The following is a 24,137-nucleotide window of genomic DNA, read 5'->3' as shown; positions in this document are numbered from 1 at the left end:
AAATCGTTTACTTCCTAAAATGTATGTGGCCTGCTATATTAAGAGTTGTCTTTCTACTATAATGCAACAAGGTAGAAGAAACTCAGTTGCAGTGGGGGAGTAATGGGTTTGAAGAACTATACATTTTCAGTCCTGGATCAAATTACGAATTGTATGGTAAGTATGCGTACACCTGTACAGGTCCATCGGCAGTGCTGAAACCAATTGTCTTGAATCCTAAAGGTGTATGGAGGGGCGAACACTTTCTACATAATCCGAACCTCTAAATCGTATAAGGGGAGAAAGTTACTGATCGAGACCAAAAGTACATTATCTGTTTCGTTGTTGCAACTCTATCAATTAACCAAAATGTTGATTCTGAGTTATAAATTGCTTCAGAATTAAGAAGGAAAAGAAAAGAAGGACCAACATGTATTTGACACAAAGAACAAAGTCAAGAGAGTCAACAAATAGGTTGTATTAAGAACATGAGAACCGTCACAGAAATTGTTAAGCTACATTTCACACAAAAATTTGTTGTGCGCATTTACAGTTGGGTAACAGTAACCCAGTTTACAGAGCTGTAAAATTGTTCGTGAAACTGGTACAACATCAGCAAGCGAATCAAGTAGGAATGAAATGATGTCCTACTTCATAAGTGTCCATCCATGTGATTGATAATAGGGCTGCAACTAAGATTATGAAAAACCACCAAATGAATTTCAGAACCACCTTCATAAAAGTATTTTGTTTAATACTACGACTTCCAACTCCATCCTTACGTCCAAACTCTATGACACTAGAAACTTGATCATTAACATTCGAAACAGAAGCATTCAGTACGTCAGACTTCCATTGAAATTGTTTAATAATGCTTTTTGGATATAGGCATATGTAAGTCGATTGTTAATTTCAAATTTTTAGTACTTGCTTTAAACTTGATTGGCCTTCTTCCTGTTAATAAGACTGAGTTCCCTTTTGTTCTAAGGTACTTACACTTCTAATATTTGGCTTTTGTAGATTATTTATGTGATTTTTAATATGCCAAATAGTTTTTTGCTATAAACATGTTACTTTTTCCTTTTTCCTTAGTTGCTGTACTCTAGATATCCAACTCATATCCCTATATAAGTAGGATACGGGGACACAGCTATTTAAAAATAAACATAGTACTTAGATATCATATACTTGATGAGAAAGATTTTCTATTAAAGTATCAAACCAACAGCCATCATACAACACCCATCTCTGACATGTCTTGGACACCTAATACTTCTATAACTCTGTTTCCACCATCATTCAACTCTAACACTTTTTCTCATACTTTTTCACATTAAAACAACATTCCTCAGACTTCAAATACTTCACAAACTCCTATTACTGAAACTCAAAATATTTTTCTGACACCTTCTCAACCTTATTATTCTGACAGATTCCATGACACACATTCTAATACTTGCATTATCCCAAATTATCCATCAATGATTTTATACTGCGTAGGAGGGCAAGAAGCAGCTGTGAAAGCTCTCTCCTTGCTAGGCTATAGCGATTGACTTCTTCCTGCTTGCGGCTTCTTACTTACTTACTTAAGCCCTTTTACATAGTGCATGTTTATGCAAACGTATGACTACAAGGAAGAGTCCCACCATGCTTTAACTTCTAATTGTCAAACAAAAAAAAAATTATAGATATGTTCAAAATTAGAGTCATACTAATACTAGAATTCTAATGAAATAAAAAAAACCTTTTCTTATATATATACAAAACATACGATCATATCTCCCCACTCCTAACGCATATAAAAAACACAGGTAAACTTTTGGTTCTCAATTATTTTTTATGATATAGATGTTGAATCAAATATTACATATCTAATTGAATTCCTCTAAATTTTTTCATTATATAGAATAGAAGATATTGAATTAAGGCTACAGAAAGAGAAAAACAAACGGTTAAGGTAAACAAATTTTTATTTTTACATCTACTTCAATTTTATTTATTAGTATTAATAAACATGTCTTATTTAATCAATGAATTCAACATCAAAAATATATGTTATTGCCTTCTATTAGTTTATGTTCAAGTATTACTAGAGTTATTGTGGTTAGTTAAGGTAAAAAAAACATGCACATAAACTAAAACCTAGGACACCAATGCAAATTGATACAAATAAACTGTTAAGCAGCAAAATATCATTTAGTAGTGTATGCTCAGATGCATTATGGATCCCAATTCATTAAAAGATTCATATAAACTTTACATCCAGCTCCAGTTACTATTCCCATCATGTAGTTAGGAACCAATGATGCAATAACCATCATACAGCTCTCTACAACAGCAACACAGCTAAACACCTTAACATAATAAGAATGTCGTACACAAAGTGAGACAATCCGTGGTGAAATTTCACCATATAATACGTTATTATTGTCCCTGAAACAACCGAAATCATGACAAGAAAAGGGAAGGACAAAAGGTTCAAGAAGAGAGCAATCTGTTATGTCTCTCTCACATTAATGTCATGGCTTTTCTATACATGATATGCCAAATACTCCTACTCCCTATCAAACTATATATAACTTATGGTACTACTTTCGCTTGATACATTTTATCACACATTAATGTAAATTATCATTAGCTAACATTAAAAGTCTGTGTCTTATCATAAGGGTTGTCCCTGAAACAACCGAAATCATGACAAGAAAAGGGAAGGACAAAAGGTTCAAGAAGAGAGCAATCTGTTATGTCTCTCTCACATTAATGTCATGGCTTTTCTATATATGATATGCCAAATACTCCTACTCCCTATCAAACTATATATAACTTATGGTACTACTTTCGCTTTATACATTTTATCACACATTAATGTAAATTATCATTAGCTAACATTAAAAGTCTGTGTCTTATCGTAAGGGTGTAATCATAATTAGTAAATTGCATAAATTTAAAGAACCATATATTAAATATCATAAGTTTACTCTTGATATATATTTTTTTGACATTTATTATTATTAAATATTGCAGGATATGGATTACGAATATAAATACTCTACGTCACAAAAAAAAATGCTTGAGGAAATACTTGATTCACTTCACATAGAAGAAGCAACTTACACCTCAAAATTTGAAGACAATCTACATATATCTCAGGTTACCATATTTGATGACTCCAAAACAGAAACCATATCTGGAATTCCATCAACAACAAAAGAAAAGTCTGAAAACTCAGCAGCGTGGAGTGCAATCAATTACCTAAAAGACAAAAACCTTTTTGAAATTGAAGACTTCAACTACAAGGAGTTGAATGAAAAGCGTCAAGAGATTGAAGAACAACAAAATGAAATCTCAGAACTACGTAAACTAATACTATCATTATGGGCGAAAGAAAAACTACAAGAAGAAGAAATGATAAAGCTCCGTCAAGGGATTAAAGACTCGAGGAAGAGGAAGCAATATGTTATAGATTTATGCATTGACGAAAATAATTGATAGTTCAGACAACATTTATGATTAATTTATTATTGCAAACAAAATTTGTTTCTTATTTATAGATTTATTTTTAATCCGTTTGTACTTATTATTAAATTCTGACTCCTTTTTAGGCTGAAAAATAATTGCAAAGAAAATGGATTATCAAAGTGACAATGAAATTGATGGATATTCATATGTTCACTTTCCAACGCAATATGTTTGGAACAACAATAATAAGGTTTGTGATATTTAATTTTACATATTACATGTTTATTTGTAAAAAAAATATTCATTAATAACTTCTCAAACATGTTAATATTTTCAATGCCTCTTCAATTGTGACTCAAACAATTATTATATTTTCAAATGTTCAGATATGGAAAAACAAAAAGATCATTCCGTCTGGTAGAAACATATACTATATTGAGGAAATTCAAGGTAATAAAATTTATTTTTTAAATTTACAATATGGATTCAAATTTATACATTCAATTTTATAGGTACAACAGGTCAGTACAACAACACAAGGACTATCAAGTATCTGTTTGAATACATTAAACAAGGGACAAACAAAGCAACTCTGAAAATCAATGAGCTATTTGAAAACAAAGAAACAAACGATAAAGGAACATAGTAAGGAAGAAGGAAGAAAAAAAGGTAGCGACAAAAGAGCATTTTTTATTTTTTTAATAGTGATCAATCACATTTTCTACATAGAATTTTCCTTCTCAAAGCTGTTTTGTTTATTTTTCATATTTTATTTTATTGGTTTACACCTACTCTTCTGATTCATTTTATGTTTGAGAAAATTAAATAAAAAATTATTACAGGTCAACTACATGGATAGTCTAGATGACGATGGAAATTGTAACGGAAGCACAATCATCAAAAGTGAATCTCCACTACAACATTATGCAATTACACTTGCACAGAAAAAAAATTGATATATCTATCAAATTAGAGCAGAATCGATTGCAATACTACACAATGAAAAAAAATACAATTCTCAAAGAAGGCTATATGGGATTATCAAATGTGCAGGAAGATATATTCTGAAAAGAAGAGATTGAATATGTCAAGGCAATTATGAATAGGGAATGGGAATAGTTTTTAGAATTAGTTTAGTTATTTTAATATTGTTAGTCAATATTTATGTGAACTTGCTTAAAGTATCAACAAATTTATTATATCTCCTGATTGTTTATAAGGACTTTCATCCACCTAAGCACATATTATGTTTTATCAACTTAAATTTGTCTTCAGCCAAGTTTTATATATCTTTAATATCTTTGAACAGGTTCAGATCAACACTAGAACTGATTTATATATATATATATCTAATAGGATCAACGAAGTGGTGCATACCTCCACAGTCCTCCAAAGTATTATCTGCTCTGTACCACTCTGTAACTGAGAACCAAATCATCGGGCTTCTTCCATATATAAGCTCATTTCCATTTCAACATCAATATGTGAAATAGAATAGTAAAATAGAATAAGTAAGACAACATGGACTAACCAATTGTCTTTCATTAGTTGAGGATATATTGCTGCTGGGAGTAGTAACCAAAGCAAGTTCCCATCCCGAGGGATCCAGTTCTTTCCTTTGATCTAGGCTAGAATTATGTGAATCATCTGTAAGGGAGGGAAAATTTGTCCTTTTGGTAAGCAATGCCAAGAATCATACATCAGAAATTTGTCAAGATTACAGAAATATAGATAAGAATAACTTACTAGATGGAATTATTGCTAGAGCCAATGCATTAGCTTCCTCTATAACAGTAGCATCAGGATATGCTGTAGAATGTAATCCCTACATACGAAGAATAAAATAAAGAATTGACAACATAACATAATATATCTATATACCACTAGATGAATACAAGATTTACCAGTAGATCTCCAGCATCAGGCTGATCTTGAGAAGCGACGTTCTTATGAGGAGGGCCAAGCTCAAAGTCAGAAGAAATCTCATCAGCAGAAAATGAAGTTGGGTCACTAACAGATGGCTTATTTTCGTCTGAAGTAGAAGGAACTTCTTCTGGTTTGTATGTCAAAAGTAGTCGTTCCGGTAATTCCTGATTCAGGATGTCCAACAAACAAAATGAGGATGAAATATATGCTCAAAAAATACAGACATGTCATCATGATAGGTTTTTCTTTCTTTCCGTTTAAAAAAAACAAACAATCAAAATGAAATCGTCAAGAAAAAATGTCCTGTGAATAGCCTATCTTACTGACCAAGGGCTCTCTCGGAACAGAAACCATGCGTGGTGCCTCTCTTATGTATTCCTCCATTGTTGTTAGAACTTGGGGTGTGGTTCTTAATTTGAATATAAGTTGACGATACAAATACCGCTTAAAATTTGAATATAAAAGATGTTGGGCCTAGGCCCAATAGTACACGTAGAACTAAAACTAATTTGAGACATTTCCCTTCTTACTAAAAATGAGAGTTTACTGACTAAGCTCTCGGAGTGAGACTCTGATTGTGAGATGGGGGTTTGAGGTTGTTGCTGCTGCTCCTTTGTTTGAGAATAGTTTAAAGGAGAAGAGAGCATTGGGGCATTGGATGTTTTTAGTCTTTTGTGGAGTTTGTTTGTTTATGGGTGTTTTGAAGTTTTGTGCTAATGGTTGGTTTGGATCTGCTGTTGAAAGAGCTGGAGGATCTTCTCAGATAAATTTATATATTTTAACGTAAAAAGGATTTATGGTTGGTTTTATTTGTGTTCTATCTCTTTTTCTTATTATTGATATGATAATGTTCATATAGGCGTTTTTCCACACTTGATGGTAGTTTGATAGTCGTAGCTTTTTTGGGGATTGGTAGATTAATTATATTCTGTAGAGCAAAGGTTTTTAGAGAAGAGAGAATTTATTGGGGGTGGTGGTGATATATTGCCTCTTCTGGAGTTAAAGATGTTGGTAAGCCTGGAGAATTAGATGTGGATCAATATAAGGTTGACGCCTTGAAGGAGCTAAGCCCTCTATCTTTAGTTTGTCATATCTATTCTTAACACAGTCTTGATCTAACTTCAAATTTGCATTTCGTAGTGCAGGTAGTCAGCATTTACTCTGATGGTGTGCCTCCTCTGCGTTAGTATTTAGCAAAGAAAGAACTACAGCCCAGAAATTCACAGTTAGTTCAGAAAAATCACGTCCATCATCAACCAATTGCTCGAGAAGGCGAGAGGATCCGCACAATATTTTCTCTTTGCGAAGGTAAACTCCCAATTGATTTCTAATGATTTTAGTTAGTTTGCAATCTAATTTAACAAAGCCATAGCTTATAAATGTTTCATTTGTGCAGCCAGTTATGGGAGTCAAAAGAACAGTCTTGCAAGAGCTGAAGGGCTTAAAGGAAGAGTTGCAAGCACGAAACCGCGAACTTGAGAAGAAATTGTTGGCGAATGAAGGGGCGAGTAGAGACGGCTGTAATTAGATTAAAAAGGCAAATTTCATCTTCTGGTATTGATTCAATCCTGGGAGTTCTTAGATGTTTGAATAATATGGGACTGAAAGTAAGAACAATTCGATCAGAGTTCTCTGTTTCAGAGTTTTTAGCAGCTCTAAAGGTTAGTATCCATTGCTATACTTAAATATATTGACATTACTGCTTACTATTGATTATGGTAAATGTATATATGTACTATCTATCTATTGTGCTTATATTGTTTTTCTAGCTAATTGGATATGATAATGTCTATGCCTTTAGACAGGTAATTTTCTTCACTTAGAAAGTTATCACCGTGTACCCGATATGAACCTATAATGCTTTTACATTTTAACCAATCTCTATTGCATTGAAGTTACTATCCTTGGTGAGTGATGTAAGAATTGTTTTTTACAAATTGCTCTGATTAAGTGACCAAGATATTTCTACTTTGTTCCCAGTCTTAATGGTCTTTGGAGTAATATTCTCAGTCATCTTGATCAAATAGATTTACTTGAGTACAATCTCTCAACTACAAATGCATTGAGATTTATGTGCGTTTACTATTAAATATTTATATCAATTCACATTTGGATAGTGCTAAACTGTTATCATGTACTAAGGAGAGTTATCTCTATGTTTAAACAAAAGCATTTCAGATGTGATGTGGAAGCGTTTAGATACTTTGTTACATATGTACCTTATATATCTTAAAGGAGGCTCAATTAGGACTTTGCCATCAAGTAGTTGTTTTTTTTTATCCAGAAAATATTGAATTTTGTAATGGGTTTGTGTTGAAATTTCAAGGGTACCAATTAAGGCAGTTACCAAGTTTACTAGCTCTTGAATATGTTTTTGTGTTACACTTTGTTTCATTTGTGGGTTTTGTTATGTTTTTCCAACTTAGAATTGTAGGAAATACTGTTGTCGATCCTTAGGTGTTATGCGGTTATTTTAATGCAATTCTTACTTTTTAGTGCCGATGAAAAATGTGGTGGTGTTGTTTTGAATTTAAAAGCTATTGAAGAGTTCCAAGATCTTATCATTGACCTTAGACTTGCTGATTTGGGTTGTATTGGACTAAAGTTTACTTGGTCCAATAGTAGGTGGGGAGTATCTAATATCAAAGGGTGAATTATTGGTTGAGGTGGACGTTGAGTCTGAATGAGGATTTGATTGATATAGGTCTTGAGGTAGCTGTAGGGTCGCAATATTATATGGCATTTGGGTGAGCGGATCCTAAAAAGTCAGATTCTGAGCTAATGTACCATGCTGATCGATGTTGCTGTCAAGGGGTTTACTGAGGAAGGGATGCCTTTTGCCGATGATTACTATATAACCAAGTATAGTGAGTGTTTGATAAGCAAGGATGGAAAAGCTCAGGGTCTTTGCCTGGATAGTATCTATGAAGGATCTAATCCAGTTGGGTTGGTTAATAATACGAGGTTGTTTTATGGACATAGGAAGGATGGTGTGTCCTTTATTATTATCAATGGCCTTTGGATACAGTCGATGATAAGTATGATATACCAGTGAATCTTACTGCTAATATGACTGTTATTTACCTCCCTCAAAACCATGGGGTCCTTTGTTTGAAGCTTATGGGCACCTGGTTCTCAATGTCTCTGAAGCGAATCATGATGTTGCTCTGTACATAACTTCTGATCCAATTGGTGGGAATGGAAAGAAACATGTCAGAGACCACATATGCCGGAGGTCCAGATACTGAAGGTGTTGCTGCCAATCCCACAGAGTTTATTTGGTCTCCTGATCGGAATACTCCGTACCAAGTTTATTATCAGTCACTCTATAGCTAGAAAATGGGCTGGAAAGTTCAGGTGGTTGATGGGGGGCTTTCAGACATGTACATCAACAGTGTTTTTATATGGGCTGATGATCAGCAAGTTACATTATTCTGGACATTGTCAGAGGATTCAATAACTATAGCTGCCCGATGAGAGAAAAAAGTGGTTATCTGGCAATTGGATTTGCCAGAAGTATTTCATTCCAGATATTAACATATTTTTCTCCTGATCAGAATACTCCGTGGGAAAGTTTATTATCAGTCACTCTATGGCCAGAAAATGGGCTGGAAAGTTCAGGTGGTTGATGGGGGGCTTTCAGACATGTACATCAACAGTGTTTTCCTTGATGATCAGCAAGTTACATTATTCTGGACATTGTCAGAGGATTCAATAACTATAGCTGCCCGAGGAGAGAAAAAAAGTGGTTATCTGGCAATTGGGTTTGCCAGAAGTATTTCATTCCAGATATTCACATATTTTTGCCAATATTTTGGTTAAACTTGCCTATGAAGCATCGTTGTACAAGTGACAAGAAATGAAAATAACCCGTGAAGCAGTCATCGCTTTTGTGGCAACATTTGTATGTAAACAAAAACTTGCAGACGGCAGTATTCAAAAATCTAATATCGATCCTAATAGAATACTAAAAGCCATTCAATAGTTGTTTATCGAAGAAGAAGAAGAAGAAGAAAAAAAAAAACCATTCAATAGCAGGGTGATTAATTTTTAGCATTCTGGTGCGAGGGCATTGCGCAAACAGTACTACACAGCATCAGTTTCTCCTTTAATGACTTTTTTTAGCTTCAGCCCGCAGGTATCACATTTGCAAGTTGTTAATATTAGTGTATTAACTTATTTTTTCACTTTGTACCCTTAAAGTTGCCCATGGATGATGTGATCAGAAATTTCACAAACCCAGAGATTCTGATAGAGCACAAGACCAACCAGCTTTTCACAGGCATATAATTGGGTAAGTGCAGTCCAAGAAGACCAAATTCTTAAAAGCTAAGAAAGCCAGGCTGGAATGTTGTACCATGTGCACCCCCTATGATAAGGCTCCTTTTAGAATAAGCTAAAGCAGTTCACCTCCACCTGTTGTTGCTAATAGAAGCAAATATCTTCAGACCTCAAATCACAAGGCCTGCAGCAGTTTTGCCCTCAGTTGCTAAGAAGCAAACATCTTTCGTATTAGGGGTGGTCTGACAGATTTTAGTTCTGAACTTCTGTAATTTTAGTTTTGAAAATTCTTTTGTGTAATTTATCACATAGTAAGACCGTTCAGATTGAATGTGAAATGGAACTTCTGATCAAGTATGATATTGGTAGAAGACATTGGTAGACACTCCATATTTTAGTTCTGACATATCAGAACAATAGAGTAGTCTGACAAATATTTTAGTTCTGACATATGTTAGTTCTGAAGCTAAAGGAATTACCAATGGAAGTAACAATCTACATAATCACTAACTAATCACTATCAAGTAACAATCTACAAATCACAACTTCTTGAATTGATGCATGAATAAAAACTACATAATCACTAACTAATTAGGATGGTAAACATGGTTTGAAAGTCATCCAGAAGATAGAGCATTCCTAATGGCTGCAGTCTGCACTAATAGCATTTTCTAATAAGAGAAATCTGATTCGATAAACTAATAAAATTGGTAAATCAAACTGGTAGTCAAACTTAAAAATGAGTAGAAGTGATCTCATTTGAGACAATAATACTACTACAATTGATCTCATTTGAGTCTATGTCTATTGAGATTACTAAGAAAGTGGCAAAGAAGGGAGAGATGGCATCGTTGCTTCAAGAAGATAGAGGAAACCGGAAGAAAGAATCCCAACAATATTTGCTTCAGACGACTAATGGGTTATCTGGGCTTTTTATGGGTTTTTTGAAAAATAAACAATGAGGTCCAAACAATTTAAAAAGTTCAACAAATTAATGGACTATATACACTATTCGTTTTTACTATAAACTAACAACCAAATTTATACACACTTTATTAACCCTATTATACGGGTGAAAGATAATCGAAAGAAAAAAAATTCCATGACGATCGTAAACTTGGTGAGGTGGAAAGAAGGTGTGACATACAACAAAAATTATCCGCCTCATTATCTTCACTTTAAGAACTACGGAAAATATTAGCACTCGAAGATTTGAGATCGGCCGAAGTGTATGAATTTGAAACGAAAGTCGAAAAAGATGAAACATAATGGCGTAACTCACAAATTAAATTGGAAGTGCAATTCCGTTGAGAAAGAAATTAGAACTTGAATTATTGGAGTGGTGACAAATTGCAACTTACCAAGACAAGAGCCAATTATTACTAGAAACTCGATTGCAAGTTTATACATGAACAAAAAAACTTATTAATAAATAATACTTTTACCAAACACTTGCAAAGATGCAATCACATTTTTTCTTCATGCTTTACAACTTCAATTTGATACACCTAAATAGTAGATAAATAATAGTTCAATTAATAATAAAAAAAATCGTTATAATTCGTTCATTCTTCTTCCATCACAACTTAACGTTTTGAACTAAAAGTTCTTAATGGATTTCATAAAATACATACATATTTAAAAAAATTATTCAACCATATATTCATCTATCAAGGTAGCAGGCCCGACCATAGGTCGGGCTTAATGGCTAGTAGTCATTGCATTTTGCCTTGTTCTCACACCACGTGTCTCATTTTAACAGTGAGAACTGAGAAGGCTTAGTGTATCGGAGTGCGACACGTATTGTGATGGGTTGAGTCGACTTAGTTGAACTCTCGTATCTGAGTTATATTGAATTGGACAGGTTTATGAACTGTGAGCATGGGTAGAATGGGAGATGATGAACACGTACACTTGCAAGCTTTGGGAGTACAGTAATTAGTATTTGAAAATCTGATGATTGATCGATCCTTTTTATACCCGGATAAAATATGGCATAAACGTGAATGTTTTGGCTAAATTTTGTTTCCATCTATATTTAGCTATTGTATACATAAACTTTCTAATCGTGCTACATTTATTCTCTAGAAATTGTCGATCATATGCCAAAACTAAAGAGATGCAGTACATACATACAAAATCAACAGAAAGGACAATGAACAAGAAACTTTTGATAAAGAATAACGAAGAAGAAAATTTATCTAGGAATTCAAGACAAAAACAGATTATTGCATATATACAGGTAAGACATGCATGTTTCTTTGTTATTTGAATATAAATTCACAAGCAAATTAAACATACATTAATATGTAGAGTATTATACTGCACGAGTATGTTCTATAATACTAATTGATGAATTCGATCGATCGACTAGAAAAAAAAATTAATGCACAGACCGTATTTGTTTTAGATATTTTATACTGCATTTTGTACATTGACATTTTCTATCTAGTTTGCATGCATGCTGATTATGAAAAAGAAAATCCTGATTTGGCAACGAGCAAATTTACATGGATTTTCAGTACGTGTTCAACTCTGAACGAGGAACAGATTATATGAACGAGTATGTGATAATAATATCTCTTCACAATAATAATAATTTAATTGACACGATTTTCTTTTTCTGTTTTGACATAATAATTGACGCGATGACATTCTAAACATTCCAAAGATTGTCTTGATTACCTGCCTTGTTGTTGTCAATTACAAAAAAGATGTTGCTAATCTGCCTTATATATCGTCAAACACAAATGGTAAAATAATTTTGTTTTCCATGTTTGTCTCTTTCATTAGTAATCTACTATAAGTACCGAACTACGATGGATAGACAAATAACCAGAAGTAAGATTAGGAAAACCATGGCAAAGGCAAATAGCATGGCGGTTACCATTTTTCTTAACCTGGCTTTGATCTTCTTGCTTGCTTTCATGGTTGATGGAAGACTATTTGGTGGTGAGCTGTATATTATAGTCCGATTTCTATTTTGAGGACTAATATAATATATATATACAATAACAGTAATAATCAGAATCAAAATTCTTATGTTATCACTCTTTACACTGTAAAATTCGAGGACTAATAATGCGTACAAAATGGTACATTACCGTGCTGCGTTGGATTAATTCATCGTTTAGGGCTTTCTTGTGCATTTTACCAGTTCGTATATGGATTTTATTCCGTTCTAATTGCTTATCACCTTATTTACTTTATTATGACAGGTGCAGCAGTGCTCAAGAAGCAACCAACACCACATTGTAAATCAGTGTATGGAGTACACCAGGGTGATACGTGCTTTGAAATCGCTCAGCAACTCAATATGACCATTGAGTATTTCAATGTGATCAACCCCAATCTGAACTGCAACAAGCTTTTTATTGGCCAATGGGTCTGTGTTGATGGGGTTCTCAGTTAAATTGATTTATTATCCTAGAATCAATACTGAATCTTCTTCACCAAGTTTATATATGTATGTTTTGAACAATTAGCCTTCAGCTAGTATTGCTTGGAAACAATACTAATTGATATATCAATCAGGAGTGTAACAAGCTAAATAAATGCAATAAAGAAATTTCCTGCTCACCGTTCGTTTCTCAATCTCCATATATTTTATCTTTTCTTGGTGAGAAAATATATATCGAAACCTAATGATGACACATGGAAGATAAGTTTGAAACCGCAATGGTTTGGCTAGCTACATATATAAATTCAGAAAATAGTTTAGTCTAGCTAATACTATCTCTTGTTAGCCCTGTAAGGTCTCAAGCTCACTTGGTAAGCTTAGAGATGGATATAGCGGGTGAGTGTGGGGCTGTCGCACTTCTTAAGATTAGAAAAGTTCTACTTCTACATAACTAATTGTCTTGAAAAATCTTCAAACTATAATGACTCGCACACCCCCGAACAATTATTTTAGCAAATTTCTATTACTGCACTCCTAAAATTTTCACAACTATAGTGAGAATAAAATCAACAAAAAAAATAGTACGAAAAAAAAAGACTAATAAAAAACATTCCAATAAACCAACGTTTTTTTTATTTCTCTTTTTGCCCTTATAAAATTATCATTTATCATTTATTTTGAATCCAAAACCATTAAAGATGGACAAATGTGTTTTTGAATGTTTGATGGGTTAATGAGACTAAAACAAATAGTGAAAGGCCCAAAATCCAACCGGTCATTTCGTATAATTCTAATCACCCATAACAAACCCGTAAGCTCTCTCTCCTTTCTTTCACTCTAAATTCTTAAACAAGGGTTAGAGCTCAACCCAAACAAAAAACAAAAAACAAATTCAGAAAGGACTTGCGGTGCAACTTGTTGCACGCTTGTCTTAATTATTTGTAAAACTCATTATCATTATCAATAAAATTTTCACTTAAAAAAAAACAATATAATTTTTTATTTTCAATGTTAATTTTTTATAGTTTTCTCCACATAATAGTAGGATTATTATATAGACTATTTGTAGCATTATAGGAAATTAACAATCTGTTGAATTATTATAGACTTGTGAACTAGATTATATAGATATATATAGACATAATAGTATTAATTAATGGCTTAAGTGCTTAATTAGTTAACTTTATCAGTCCATATTAAATTCTTAGTAATCAACGCACTATAGTTTTGTGAATTGAAATAAATGTATAATTTTGTTGATCTTTATTGTTTAGACCTTTTAGAAAAAAAAAAAAAAAAAAAAAAAAAAAAAAAAAAAATAAAAACAAAACAAAAAAACATATTTTTGTTTTTTGGGGGTGCACATAATCTCGCACCCCCTGGCTCGGTCCTAGGTAAGGTTAAGCAAAGTTCTACACACTAAAACATTTAGATAGCTTAACAGTTGTGCTTCATCAGTGAATGGTACACAAGAAAATATTTGTATCTATGGTGTTCTATAGCCTCCTTTGTTCCTCTATACGCATGGATACATACTCTAGTAATAGGGAAAATTGACATGAGACTACCACCCACAATCCTAATCAGAGAGACATGTTCCTGACTTAGTATCACTTCCAAGAAACAGCCTATTACACCCACAAGAAGCAACACTGCAAGCCCTTTCAATTGTTTCTTGACCTGTTGATTATGGGTTGAAAGTACAAATTAGATTAGTTTAAAACACCAAAAGGAAGTCCAAAAATCAGGAAAATGAAAAAAGAGGAGAAGAGACCAGACTCATATAGGACTATCAATATAATTAAGTTATTTATTTGCTAATTGTTGCTATCAATTAGTGTCCTGGATAAGAAAGTGAGAAGAAAAACCGTTTTTTAACTTGAAAAATAAGTTTTTGCTATTTATCATAAAACATGTTTTTTGGACCAATAATTGTTTTTTAGGTGAAAAACTATTTTCTACAAAAATAGAGACCAAACATGTTTATTTTTTTCAATTTTTTTTTTTTTACTAATAAATGTTTATTGACAATAAATAAATAAGATCCAAACACCCCCTTATATCTAGTATTTCTAACAAACTAACGTTTTGAAAACATAACAAACGCTTTGTGGTAATAATGAAGCATACAACTATATTAAAAACCACCAAACTACTCATATATATATATGCATGGTTTCATACATGTATGCTAGTATCCGGATTTTATTAAATCTTCAAAACAGTACAATTAACCAACTTGACATTTAGAAGTAATCTTTGCTACCAAGTTATTTATTTAGAAGAAAAAACACTTGGTTATATCCCCAAACTATGATTTGTTACTTGTAATACTAGTAGTTGTTTTATAAGAAAAAATGTCCAAAACTCAAAACTAATAAGCTATTGAAGATGGAGTTAGGACCATTACAGTGTTTGACGACGCTGGTGCTGTGCTCATTTTCTTCTACCTTTTTTTTTTTCTCTTGAAGATGCACTCTTGATTTTGATCGCGTTGCTTTGATTGTCACGTGTGTAACATCAGTGTAACCACATTTGAAAGAAATATAGTTTCTTGAGTAGCTAAAAACTTTTATACGTCCACTTATCTATGTTGTTTTTGGTCTGATAGCAAATACCGTTTTGCGTCAGAACGCCAACGCCCACTTTCTCTCTCCACGCGTGACTCTTGAGGTAGATACTCTTCTGGAGACCACACTAGGCCACTACATATGTAATACCCCACAATTTTATGAGGTACATTTTTTAGGTGTTTTTCTATTCGCTGCTGATGCAATTCAATTGATGCAATGAGTCATTGAGTCATGTACAATTGTCACTCTTTTACGAGCATCATATCATTTTCTTGAGTACCTACAACTATAGTACAAAATATCAGGATATGGGTATTTATCGATATTCAATTTCTAGATATGTATCGTGGATATATCCCTCTCTTTAGATATATTTGACATTGTTTCACATGCAAATATCGTGGATATATCCAAAATATCGATAAATATCGTAGATATTATAGATATTTTTTTAATATATCATGATACATTATTTATATTTATTTGAAATATAATGGTAAATATTAAATAAAATTATTATATACACAAAATATCGCAAAATATCGCAAAATATCCCCAAATATCACAAATATCGTTAAAATATCACCGATATTTGCAGTTGTATATATCTCTGAACATACCGTGATATTTATATATCTTTCTCTGAAATCTGGATAGATATCCTCAAATATCATGATATATCGGGATATTTTTCACTATGCCTGCAACCGATAAGAAATCGAAGATGACACTTTGCTTTAATAACATAATAATAACAAGTTTAATCAGATGAAAAACATATTATCTACATGTAGTACAAAATGGGCACAATGAAATAGAAGGGAAATAGTGGCCTTGAGTATAGACAAGCAAGCAAGAACGTAACATTAAGTATAGACATGAAGATAAACAAATTAAATGAAAAACTCAATAGACTTGCGATAGTAAACCAAAAGTTTACTTGTTTTAGCTCTATCTTTTCTTGTTTTTGTTTCCTTCTTCTTGTTCACACTTTACTACAGTGGCCAAATTCCTAGATATTACAGAGTATCAATGTCTAAACAACGTCAACTTTGTACACATAATACATTAGTTGATACCCGTCGATCATTAATTGAGTTTGAGTGGCGTCCATCCCTCAATAATAGTTGTGGATGTCGCCTATCGACAATATTTCGCTACTCCTGCAATGTAACAATAATGTTGGAATGCAAAAAAAATTAAAACAGATAAACTATTTTATATATATACCAACATTATTATATGAACATTTTTTTTATTTTCATAAGCTCTTGCTATTAACCTATGTTCATTTTTTTTTTCCACATTTATTTTGAACACCATTTAACCCCAAAGATAGAATGATATCCTTGAATATCCCTGGTTGATAGGGATTTCCTCATCTTATTACAAAGTCTACTTTACAGGAGAAGATGTGTGAATGTTAAGTTACCGAAAAAAAGAAAGAAAAAGAAATAGTGAATGTTAGAGAAGACGACTAGTTCTACAGGCTCGGTTGGTTGGTGAAGAAAATGACAAACTGTATTGTTGATTGGGTGTGATATCCTACTTCGCAAATATATGCTGATTAAACATTCTGATCCTACAACTGTCACAGCCCGAATTTCTAAACAATTAAAAAATAAATAATTGAAATATAAATATTTCAACCATCACTTGATTCAATTGTCTAAAAACCCAGGCTATGACGGGGGATACAACACATGTCAAAACCTAAAACCCACATCACAACAGATCAACTTAACAACAAAAATCTCCAAATTCCTCAACTATCACTTTATTAAAAACTTTCTTCCATCCCAATACAAACATAAACAAACTTTAAGAATAACAATTTCCAACATCGTATTCTCATGTCATATAAAAATGTAACGTCACGTTATTACATCCTTCCAAAAGATCAAACCTAATAAACTAAACTCCCGACCGCTCCAAAGTAGAATCCAAATCACACGCCGTGGTTCCATCGCTTTCCACTGTGTTCCCAAGAACACACCCACGCTAAAAACAAAGCAAACATGGGTCAGCAAAAATGGAATTTGCTGGTATGAGTAGACTAACCACATATAAACATTATTATACTTTAATTATCCAAACAATCACGTTATATTTTCCCATAACTTAATCATTATCAGCTTGGAAGACAGGTAGTTCCGTCATTTCAACCGGCATAGCTTCTTCCCAAGCAAGACTTCCGATTATATTAACTCATTCAAATCACTCGTTTTAATATCTAAATCATTGCATTAACACTTACCGATATCCACTGCTGTATAAGGGTAGGACCGCGTCCCTGCACAAAATGTTATTAAGTCCTACCCTCCTGCAAAAGAAAGTTAGAACTTCTATATAATATGTGTAGATATCCTATAGGTATTCAGAAGTAAACCCAAACACACTCGCACAATCAACTCAATTTCTCTTATCAAATAATCAATTTCTTTTCTTATACACTCACCATTTAGTGCCTATATACCTTAGCTCATTCCCGTCACATTCAAGGAATACCCAACCCTACATTCCCGTACACTCAAGGAATAAAACTAACCTGCAAGGCGAATACCTTAGTTCCTCTCTAGGGCAGTCCAAAGAATCTGGTCATTCATGGCACATTCAATGAATACCCGGGTCATTCATGGCACATTCAATGAATACCCATAGATAACGCTAACGGGCCATTTATGGCACATTCAATAAATGCCCACCTAACCTATGACATCAACAGTCATAACCTCAATTCCAAAACTTGAGGCGTGAAGAGTTCTAAAAGAGTGCGGTAAATTTGTTTACGCATTATTGAACTTTATTGTATATATTTATTTCAGAGAACGGAGGAGTACCTTGATTCATGTATTTTTTTGGTTTACGTGTTATTAATTTCATGAATGTCTAAGTGTCATAACGTTGCATACCATAAAATACTGCAAAATCACATAGTAGTTAATATACATACACACGTATATATAAAGGTCTTAGCCTAAAGCCAAGCATGCAATAGCCCTATACCTATCATAATAGCCTAAATCATAATCTCAGTTAAAAAGTCTTATTGGGTCAACTGGTCAAAGTCAACCCCGGTCAACAGTCAAAGTCAACCTACCAAAAGTCAACAACAGTCAAAGTCAAAGTCAACACATCATGGTCGAAGTCAAACTGTCATTGTCAAAGTCAAACTGTCGTTTTCATGTTCGACAGGTTCAGGGTCATAGCCATGGTTCATGACTAAGGTCAAATGTGCGGCTCATGGGCTCATGGTTAAGGTAATGGTTCGGACCCAACTGGCCAAGCCTAAACCTTAGAACCCGAAAGTCTAAAACCAACTTATTTATTCCACCTGACCCAATTGGATCTATATTAAGTCCTATGGACTGGCCCTAAGCAATATTAGAAACTGGCCCAAAACACAACTGAGTTCGGCCCGAAAATTAAACTGAAACCGGCCCAACAAAACAATCTAAGTTCTGGCCCAAAGACTTAAAAGAAAATGGACCAAACCAACTAAACAAGTTAGGCCCCAACCAAAACTAAAACATTTCGGCCCAACTAACCAACCCAAAGCCCAACAATCTAAACCGCCCAAGCCCAAACCGACCACGCTTCTTCCTCCACCAATTCTCTTCCTCCGACCACCCAAAACCGACCACCACACTCCTCCACACGACCACCCCTTTCAAGCCCACGGTTTTGAACCCCTTACAAACCCATACAACTTTAACAAAACCACAAATTCTAATATCGAGAAATCAACCTCTTCCTCAAACTAGATCTACAATTTCGGACCGCCATTAATGGCTTTTCCAAGCTCTTATTACCCCCCCAAGTCTAACATTTAATCCGACATCACTACCCAACCTCAAACCAACAAAAATCCAAAACACAACTCATCGTTCACCAATGGCGTTCGGCCATTAACGCCTTCAAGCTCCAACAAAGACACTCCAAATTTCCATCTCGACGTCCCCAACATCAAACCACAATACAACAGTTTAACATCACAAGATAAAACCATAGTTTAAACAAATTAAAGGATTTCGTTCCCTTTTGTTTCTTTCTCATGACGCCATTAAGCGCTGTTCAAAGCTTGAACGAGCTTCGACGACGCCTAAGCAATTTCAACAAAGAGTATTGACACCAATATCAATGTCGAGAGTATATAGACACAGTATCCCAGTTCGACAGTTTAACCAATTTTTTTAACAAAGTTTCGACAGTTCTATATCAAATCCGAGTTTCACTAGAGTTTTAACAACTCGACAACACGACGTCGAATAAAAACAATCTAATGAACAGTATACAAAACAGAAATATTAGATAGTATACACCGATATATGAAAACTATACATCCGGTGAAATAGCAAAATAGCTACTCACGTTTAGCGCGCTCCGACTATCAACCAGCTACCAGGAAAAACTTCATTTCCTTCCTTCAGTAAAACTCCCATTTTTTTTCTAAAACCCTCGCTGTGTTTTTTTTTTCCCAAAAACTCTACGTGAGAAAACTCCCCGAAAAACAAGGACAACCCTTATCTATTAGTTACGGGACTCTTATCCTTAACTGATAGTTATCCTATATTATTTTATATATTATTCATTATTATTATTATTATGAAAATAAGAGAACTAAAACACGGGGTGTTATAACAACACTCCACTTATTTCTGGGCTCATTGTCATTTTTTTGTTTTTTCTCTAACAGTGTCTCACTGATAGAGAAGGATATTGTTGGTAAAGTTTTTATTCATATAAAGGTTATCTTTAGTTGTTAACCTTACTCGTTGGAAATGGAGAATAGATTAGATATTTTACTGGAATCAAGTCAGACGTAGTTCAAGTTTGAATTGAGTGATTGAGTTGAAGGTGGAGAATGGATATTGGGCCTTGCATAGAGTTTTCATCCTATTTTTTGTAGTCTTCATGGTGACCTTTAGTCTTCCTTCCGTCCATGTCAGGTTGAGTTCTTCAATAAATGTCATCAATGTGTGATGAATTTTGCAACTTCAATGGTGTGGTTGTGGTTATGATATAGTTATAATGTCAATCTCTTCATATTTGTAAGTTACACAACACTTCATCTAGATGAGCAAATTGAAGGAGATCTTGACATCGACTTGATTGAGGTTTTGATATCGAACTAATTGAGGTCATGGCCTCGAACTGAAAGAGGTTTTGTTGTTCGACCTGGACGTAGGGGCAGATCCAGGAGGTGGGGGTGGGTTGACCCAACTTTTCCGTCGAAAAAAAAATACTAGTTATAATAGTGTATAATTCACCCAAAAAAATATATTTGTAATGTATGTTAGTTGTAGCAACCCCTTTTGAGTGACAATCGATCTGCCCGTTATATCAATGAAGCTAAAATCGCATCTTGAGTTTCTAAATGAACATTCACCTTCTCTTGTAACACCTTTTCATTTGAATACAGAATACTTAATTAGATTCAAAAAAAATAGTACATCTTAATCATCATCGATCTCCTCATGCCCACTTGAATCCTCTACACCAATACATGCAACGGTAGAACTCACAAGTTCCAAATTCAGTTCCGAGTGTATGCTTCTCTTTTGTAAATTTGTAATCACATCTTTCTGAACGAAAAAAAAACGTTATAATAACGGACTATGCAAGACACGTGAAAAAGAACCCTGTGCCTCAAGAACGTACGAGCAAACAGCAAAGTAGTAGGCCATTAAGCAATCTATCCTCTTTATAAGTTTATATAGTGTTGGTTATTTTAATCGTTTTTGGTATGTTTACAAACAAAAAAAGGAAAACGTTTTTTTTGGCTGTAAGTCCGTAACCGACCTTTAGTTTGGAACGTTATTTTTTGACAATAACGTTGAGAGTTGACCAAACATTACACTCTCTCAATCCTATAAAAACAAGGCTTTACAGCAGACCAAATACACAAGTTTTTCATATCTTTCCTCTCTTTAAGAAAAACTTTTCTCCCTGATAATGGCAGTAGACTATTAGTTCTTGTTCTCTCTTCCAGTTTGGTTTTTTTGTGCGGTGATCATCAAGACTTTTACAGAGGTCGTTGTATCCGGAGGTTCCGGGTCTGTCGCACCGGGAGGAACAAACCCGCAATACCTTAAAGAGAGCGACCTAGTCCGCGCCTCAGCTTCCAATTTCATTGTTAATCCTGTTTTTGCAGATTGTTTTCCAACAATTTTAAGGTATTGTTTTGTCTGTTTAACAATGGAACACGAGGAAGGAAGCCAGTTCAAAAATGACAACAACAATAATCGCCCTTTCAAGTTTGCCGGTCAAAACTTCAAACGGTGGAAAGCAAAGATGACATTTTATCTGACCTTGGTGAAGGTTGATAATGTTCTGACAGAGAAACGACCTACGGCGGAAGATCTGTTGGAACCTGCTCTTACTGTTGCTGTCAACAAATGGAATGCTGAGGATTTCAAGTGCAAGAAGTATATCCTGAATGCACTTACTGACGACTTGTACGACCTGTACTGCTATCTTCCAACTGCTTCTGATGTGTGGGATGCCCTGCAGAAGAAATATGACACTGAGGAGGCTGGCTCGAAAAAGTACGATGTAAGTCGTTACCTTAAATTCCAGATGGAAGATGACAAGTCGGTTGTGACTCAGTGTCACGACCTACAAATAATTGTTCATGAAATACTTTCTGAGGGAATGAAGATTGACGAGCAATTTCAAGTTGCAGTCGTCATTGATAAGCTTCCTCCCTCATGGAAGGATTTTAGGAACATTCTTAGACATAAATCCAAGGAGTTTTCGATGGAGAGTCTCATTATGAGACTCCGGATTGAAGAAGAATCCCGAAAACAGGATCACAATGAGGAAGTGGCTATGTCATCTGCCAAGGCTAAAGTTAATATTATAAATCAGCATGCTAATAAAACCAATTCTAATCTGAAACCTAATAAAAAGGCAATGAAGAACAAACCGAATAATAACAAGAAAGCTCCACATAAAAACCAGAACCAGGTTAATATGAACCAAAGGCCACCAGTAGACATGACAGAAGTTGTATGTTATACATGCAAAAAAAAGGGACATTATGCTCGTAACTGCAAGTACCGAAATGAGGCTAATGTCACTGAGGACACTTTTGTGGCAATGATAACTGAAGTCAATTCTGTCAATGTCTCTGAGGGATGGTGGGCTGATACTGGTGCTTCTAGGCATGTCTGTTTTGATAGAAACTGGTTCAAGAGTTATACTACAACTGTGAACCAGGAAGTTCTATTAGGCGACAACCATACTATCAAGGTTGTAGGTTCTGGTGATGTGGAGTTGGTGTTAACTTCTGGGAAGAAACTGGTTTTGAAGGATGTTCTTCATACACCCGATATTAGGAAGAATTTAGTTTCTGGTTTTATTTTAAACAAGGCTGGTTTTCAGCAAGTGATAGGTAGTGATCAGTATGTCATCACTAAGTCTGGAATTTTTGTTGGCAAGGGATATGCATGTAATGGGATATTTAAGTTGAATGTTCTTGACATGAATAAAACTTCTATACGCTTGATTGATTGCTTATTACGTTAATGTTTGGCATGGTAGATTATGTCATATTAATAGGAAGTATGTTAAGAACATGAGCACATTGGGTTTAATTCCTATCTTGAAGAATGATGTTTTTGTACACTGTGAATCATGCACCAAGGCCAAAATCACTAAGAAACCTCACAAGTCAGTTGAGAGAAGTACAAATCTGCTAGCATTAGTACATTCTGATATTTGTGAACTTGAAGGTGTTCTAACTAGAGGTGGTAAAAGATATTTTATTACCTTCATTGATGATTTCTCAAAATTTACCTATGTTTATTTATTGAAGAATAAGAGTGATGCTTTAAATGCTTTTAAAGCTTATGTGATTGAGGTTCAAAATCAGCATGATAGAAACATAAAAGTAATTCGAAGTGATAGAGGTACTGAGTATGATTCTACTGATTTTAATCTTTTCTTACAATCACATGGTATAATTCACGAGACGACAGCTCCTTATTCACCTGAAATGAATGGAGTAGCTGAACGTAAGAATAGAACACTTAAGGAATTAACTGTTGCTATGTTGCTTAGCTCTGGAGCATCCTCAAGTTTATGGGGTGAAGCTGTTTTAACTGTATGCTATGTTTTGAATAGAATTGCTAGTTCTAAGACTAAGGTTACACCTTATGAGCTATGGAAAAATAGAAAGCCCAACTTGAGTTATTTCAGGACATGGGGTTGTCTGGCCTTTGTAAGGAAGCATGACCCCAAAATCTCTAAGCTTGATAGTAAGGCCTATGAGTGTGTCTTTTTAGGCTATGCTATGAATAGTAAGGCCTATAGATTTCTGGATATGAAGAGTAATGTTATTATTGAATCATCCGATGCCGAGTTTTTAGAAGATAGCTTTCCTTATTTATCTAGAAATAGTGGGGGTGCATCTTCCTCTAAGACCCCTACCAAAGATGTTTCTGCTTCTGATGTATCTAGATTGCATGATAGGGACACAGACACTGTAACTGAACCAAGAAGGAGTAAAAGAGCTA

The 24,137-nt window shown here is 34.2% G+C and overlaps 1 protein-coding gene and 3 long non-coding RNA genes across 7 annotated transcripts in view; 3 read left to right on the top strand and 1 right to left on the bottom strand.

Annotated features, from left to right (window-relative positions):
• The window catches only part of LOC147477181 (putative clathrin assembly protein At2g01600), a 31,780-nt gene extending 26,027 nt beyond the window's left edge, over nt 1–5,753 (bottom strand). Inside the window, exons 1-6 of the mRNA XM_086582354.1 lie at nt 5,692–5,753; nt 5,343–5,528; nt 5,185–5,263; nt 4,970–5,085; nt 4,816–4,854; nt 3,094–3,166 (exon numbers count right to left, since the gene is read on the bottom strand). Of these exons, the coding sequence (XP_086438480.1) occupies nt 3,131–3,166; nt 4,816–4,854; nt 4,970–5,085; nt 5,185–5,263; nt 5,343–5,528; nt 5,692–5,748 (513 nt within the window). The 5' untranslated portion in view covers nt 5,749–5,753 and the 3' untranslated portion in view covers nt 3,094–3,130. The remainder of the gene's footprint in view (nt 1–3,093; nt 3,167–4,815; nt 4,855–4,969; nt 5,086–5,184; nt 5,264–5,342; nt 5,529–5,691) is intronic.
• The window catches only part of LOC147477180 (uncharacterized), a 44,688-nt gene extending 37,172 nt beyond the window's left edge, over nt 1–7,516 (top strand). The window contains exons 1-4 of one of the 4 annotated variants that reach the window (XR_015207590.1): nt 5,826–6,147; nt 6,224–6,410; nt 6,510–6,672; nt 6,761–7,516. This is a non-coding gene — a long non-coding RNA (uncharacterized LOC147477180). Of the gene's footprint in view, nt 1–5,825; nt 6,148–6,174; nt 6,411–6,504; nt 6,673–6,760 lie in introns of those variants that run through there. The other 3 variants (XR_015207591.1, XR_015207588.1, XR_015207589.1) reach the window with 3 other exon arrangements.
• A 1,267-nt stretch (nt 7,517–8,783) lies between these two features.
• On the top strand, nt 8,784–9,999 carry LOC147477179 (uncharacterized). The gene is made up of 2 exons (XR_015208097.1): nt 8,784–9,502; nt 9,591–9,999. It is a non-coding gene; the product is annotated as an uncharacterized LOC147477179 (long non-coding RNA).
• A 2,442-nt stretch (nt 10,000–12,441) lies between these two features.
• On the top strand, nt 12,442–13,224 carry LOC147477178 (uncharacterized). The gene is made up of 2 exons (XR_015208480.1): nt 12,442–12,597; nt 12,864–13,224. It is a non-coding gene; the product is annotated as an uncharacterized LOC147477178 (long non-coding RNA).
• The last annotated feature ends 10,913 nt before the right edge of the window (nt 13,225–24,137 follow it).

The sequence above is a fragment of the Coptis chinensis genome, chromosome 9 (genome assembly GCF_015680905.1).
Source record: "Coptis chinensis isolate HL-2020 chromosome 9, ASM1568090v1, whole genome shotgun sequence".
In the NCBI taxonomy this organism is placed as follows: domain Eukaryota; kingdom Viridiplantae; phylum Streptophyta; class Magnoliopsida; order Ranunculales; family Ranunculaceae; genus Coptis; species Coptis chinensis.
The sequence above is the reverse complement of the archived record's forward strand: the minus strand, read 5'-3'. Positions and strand labels throughout refer to the sequence as shown.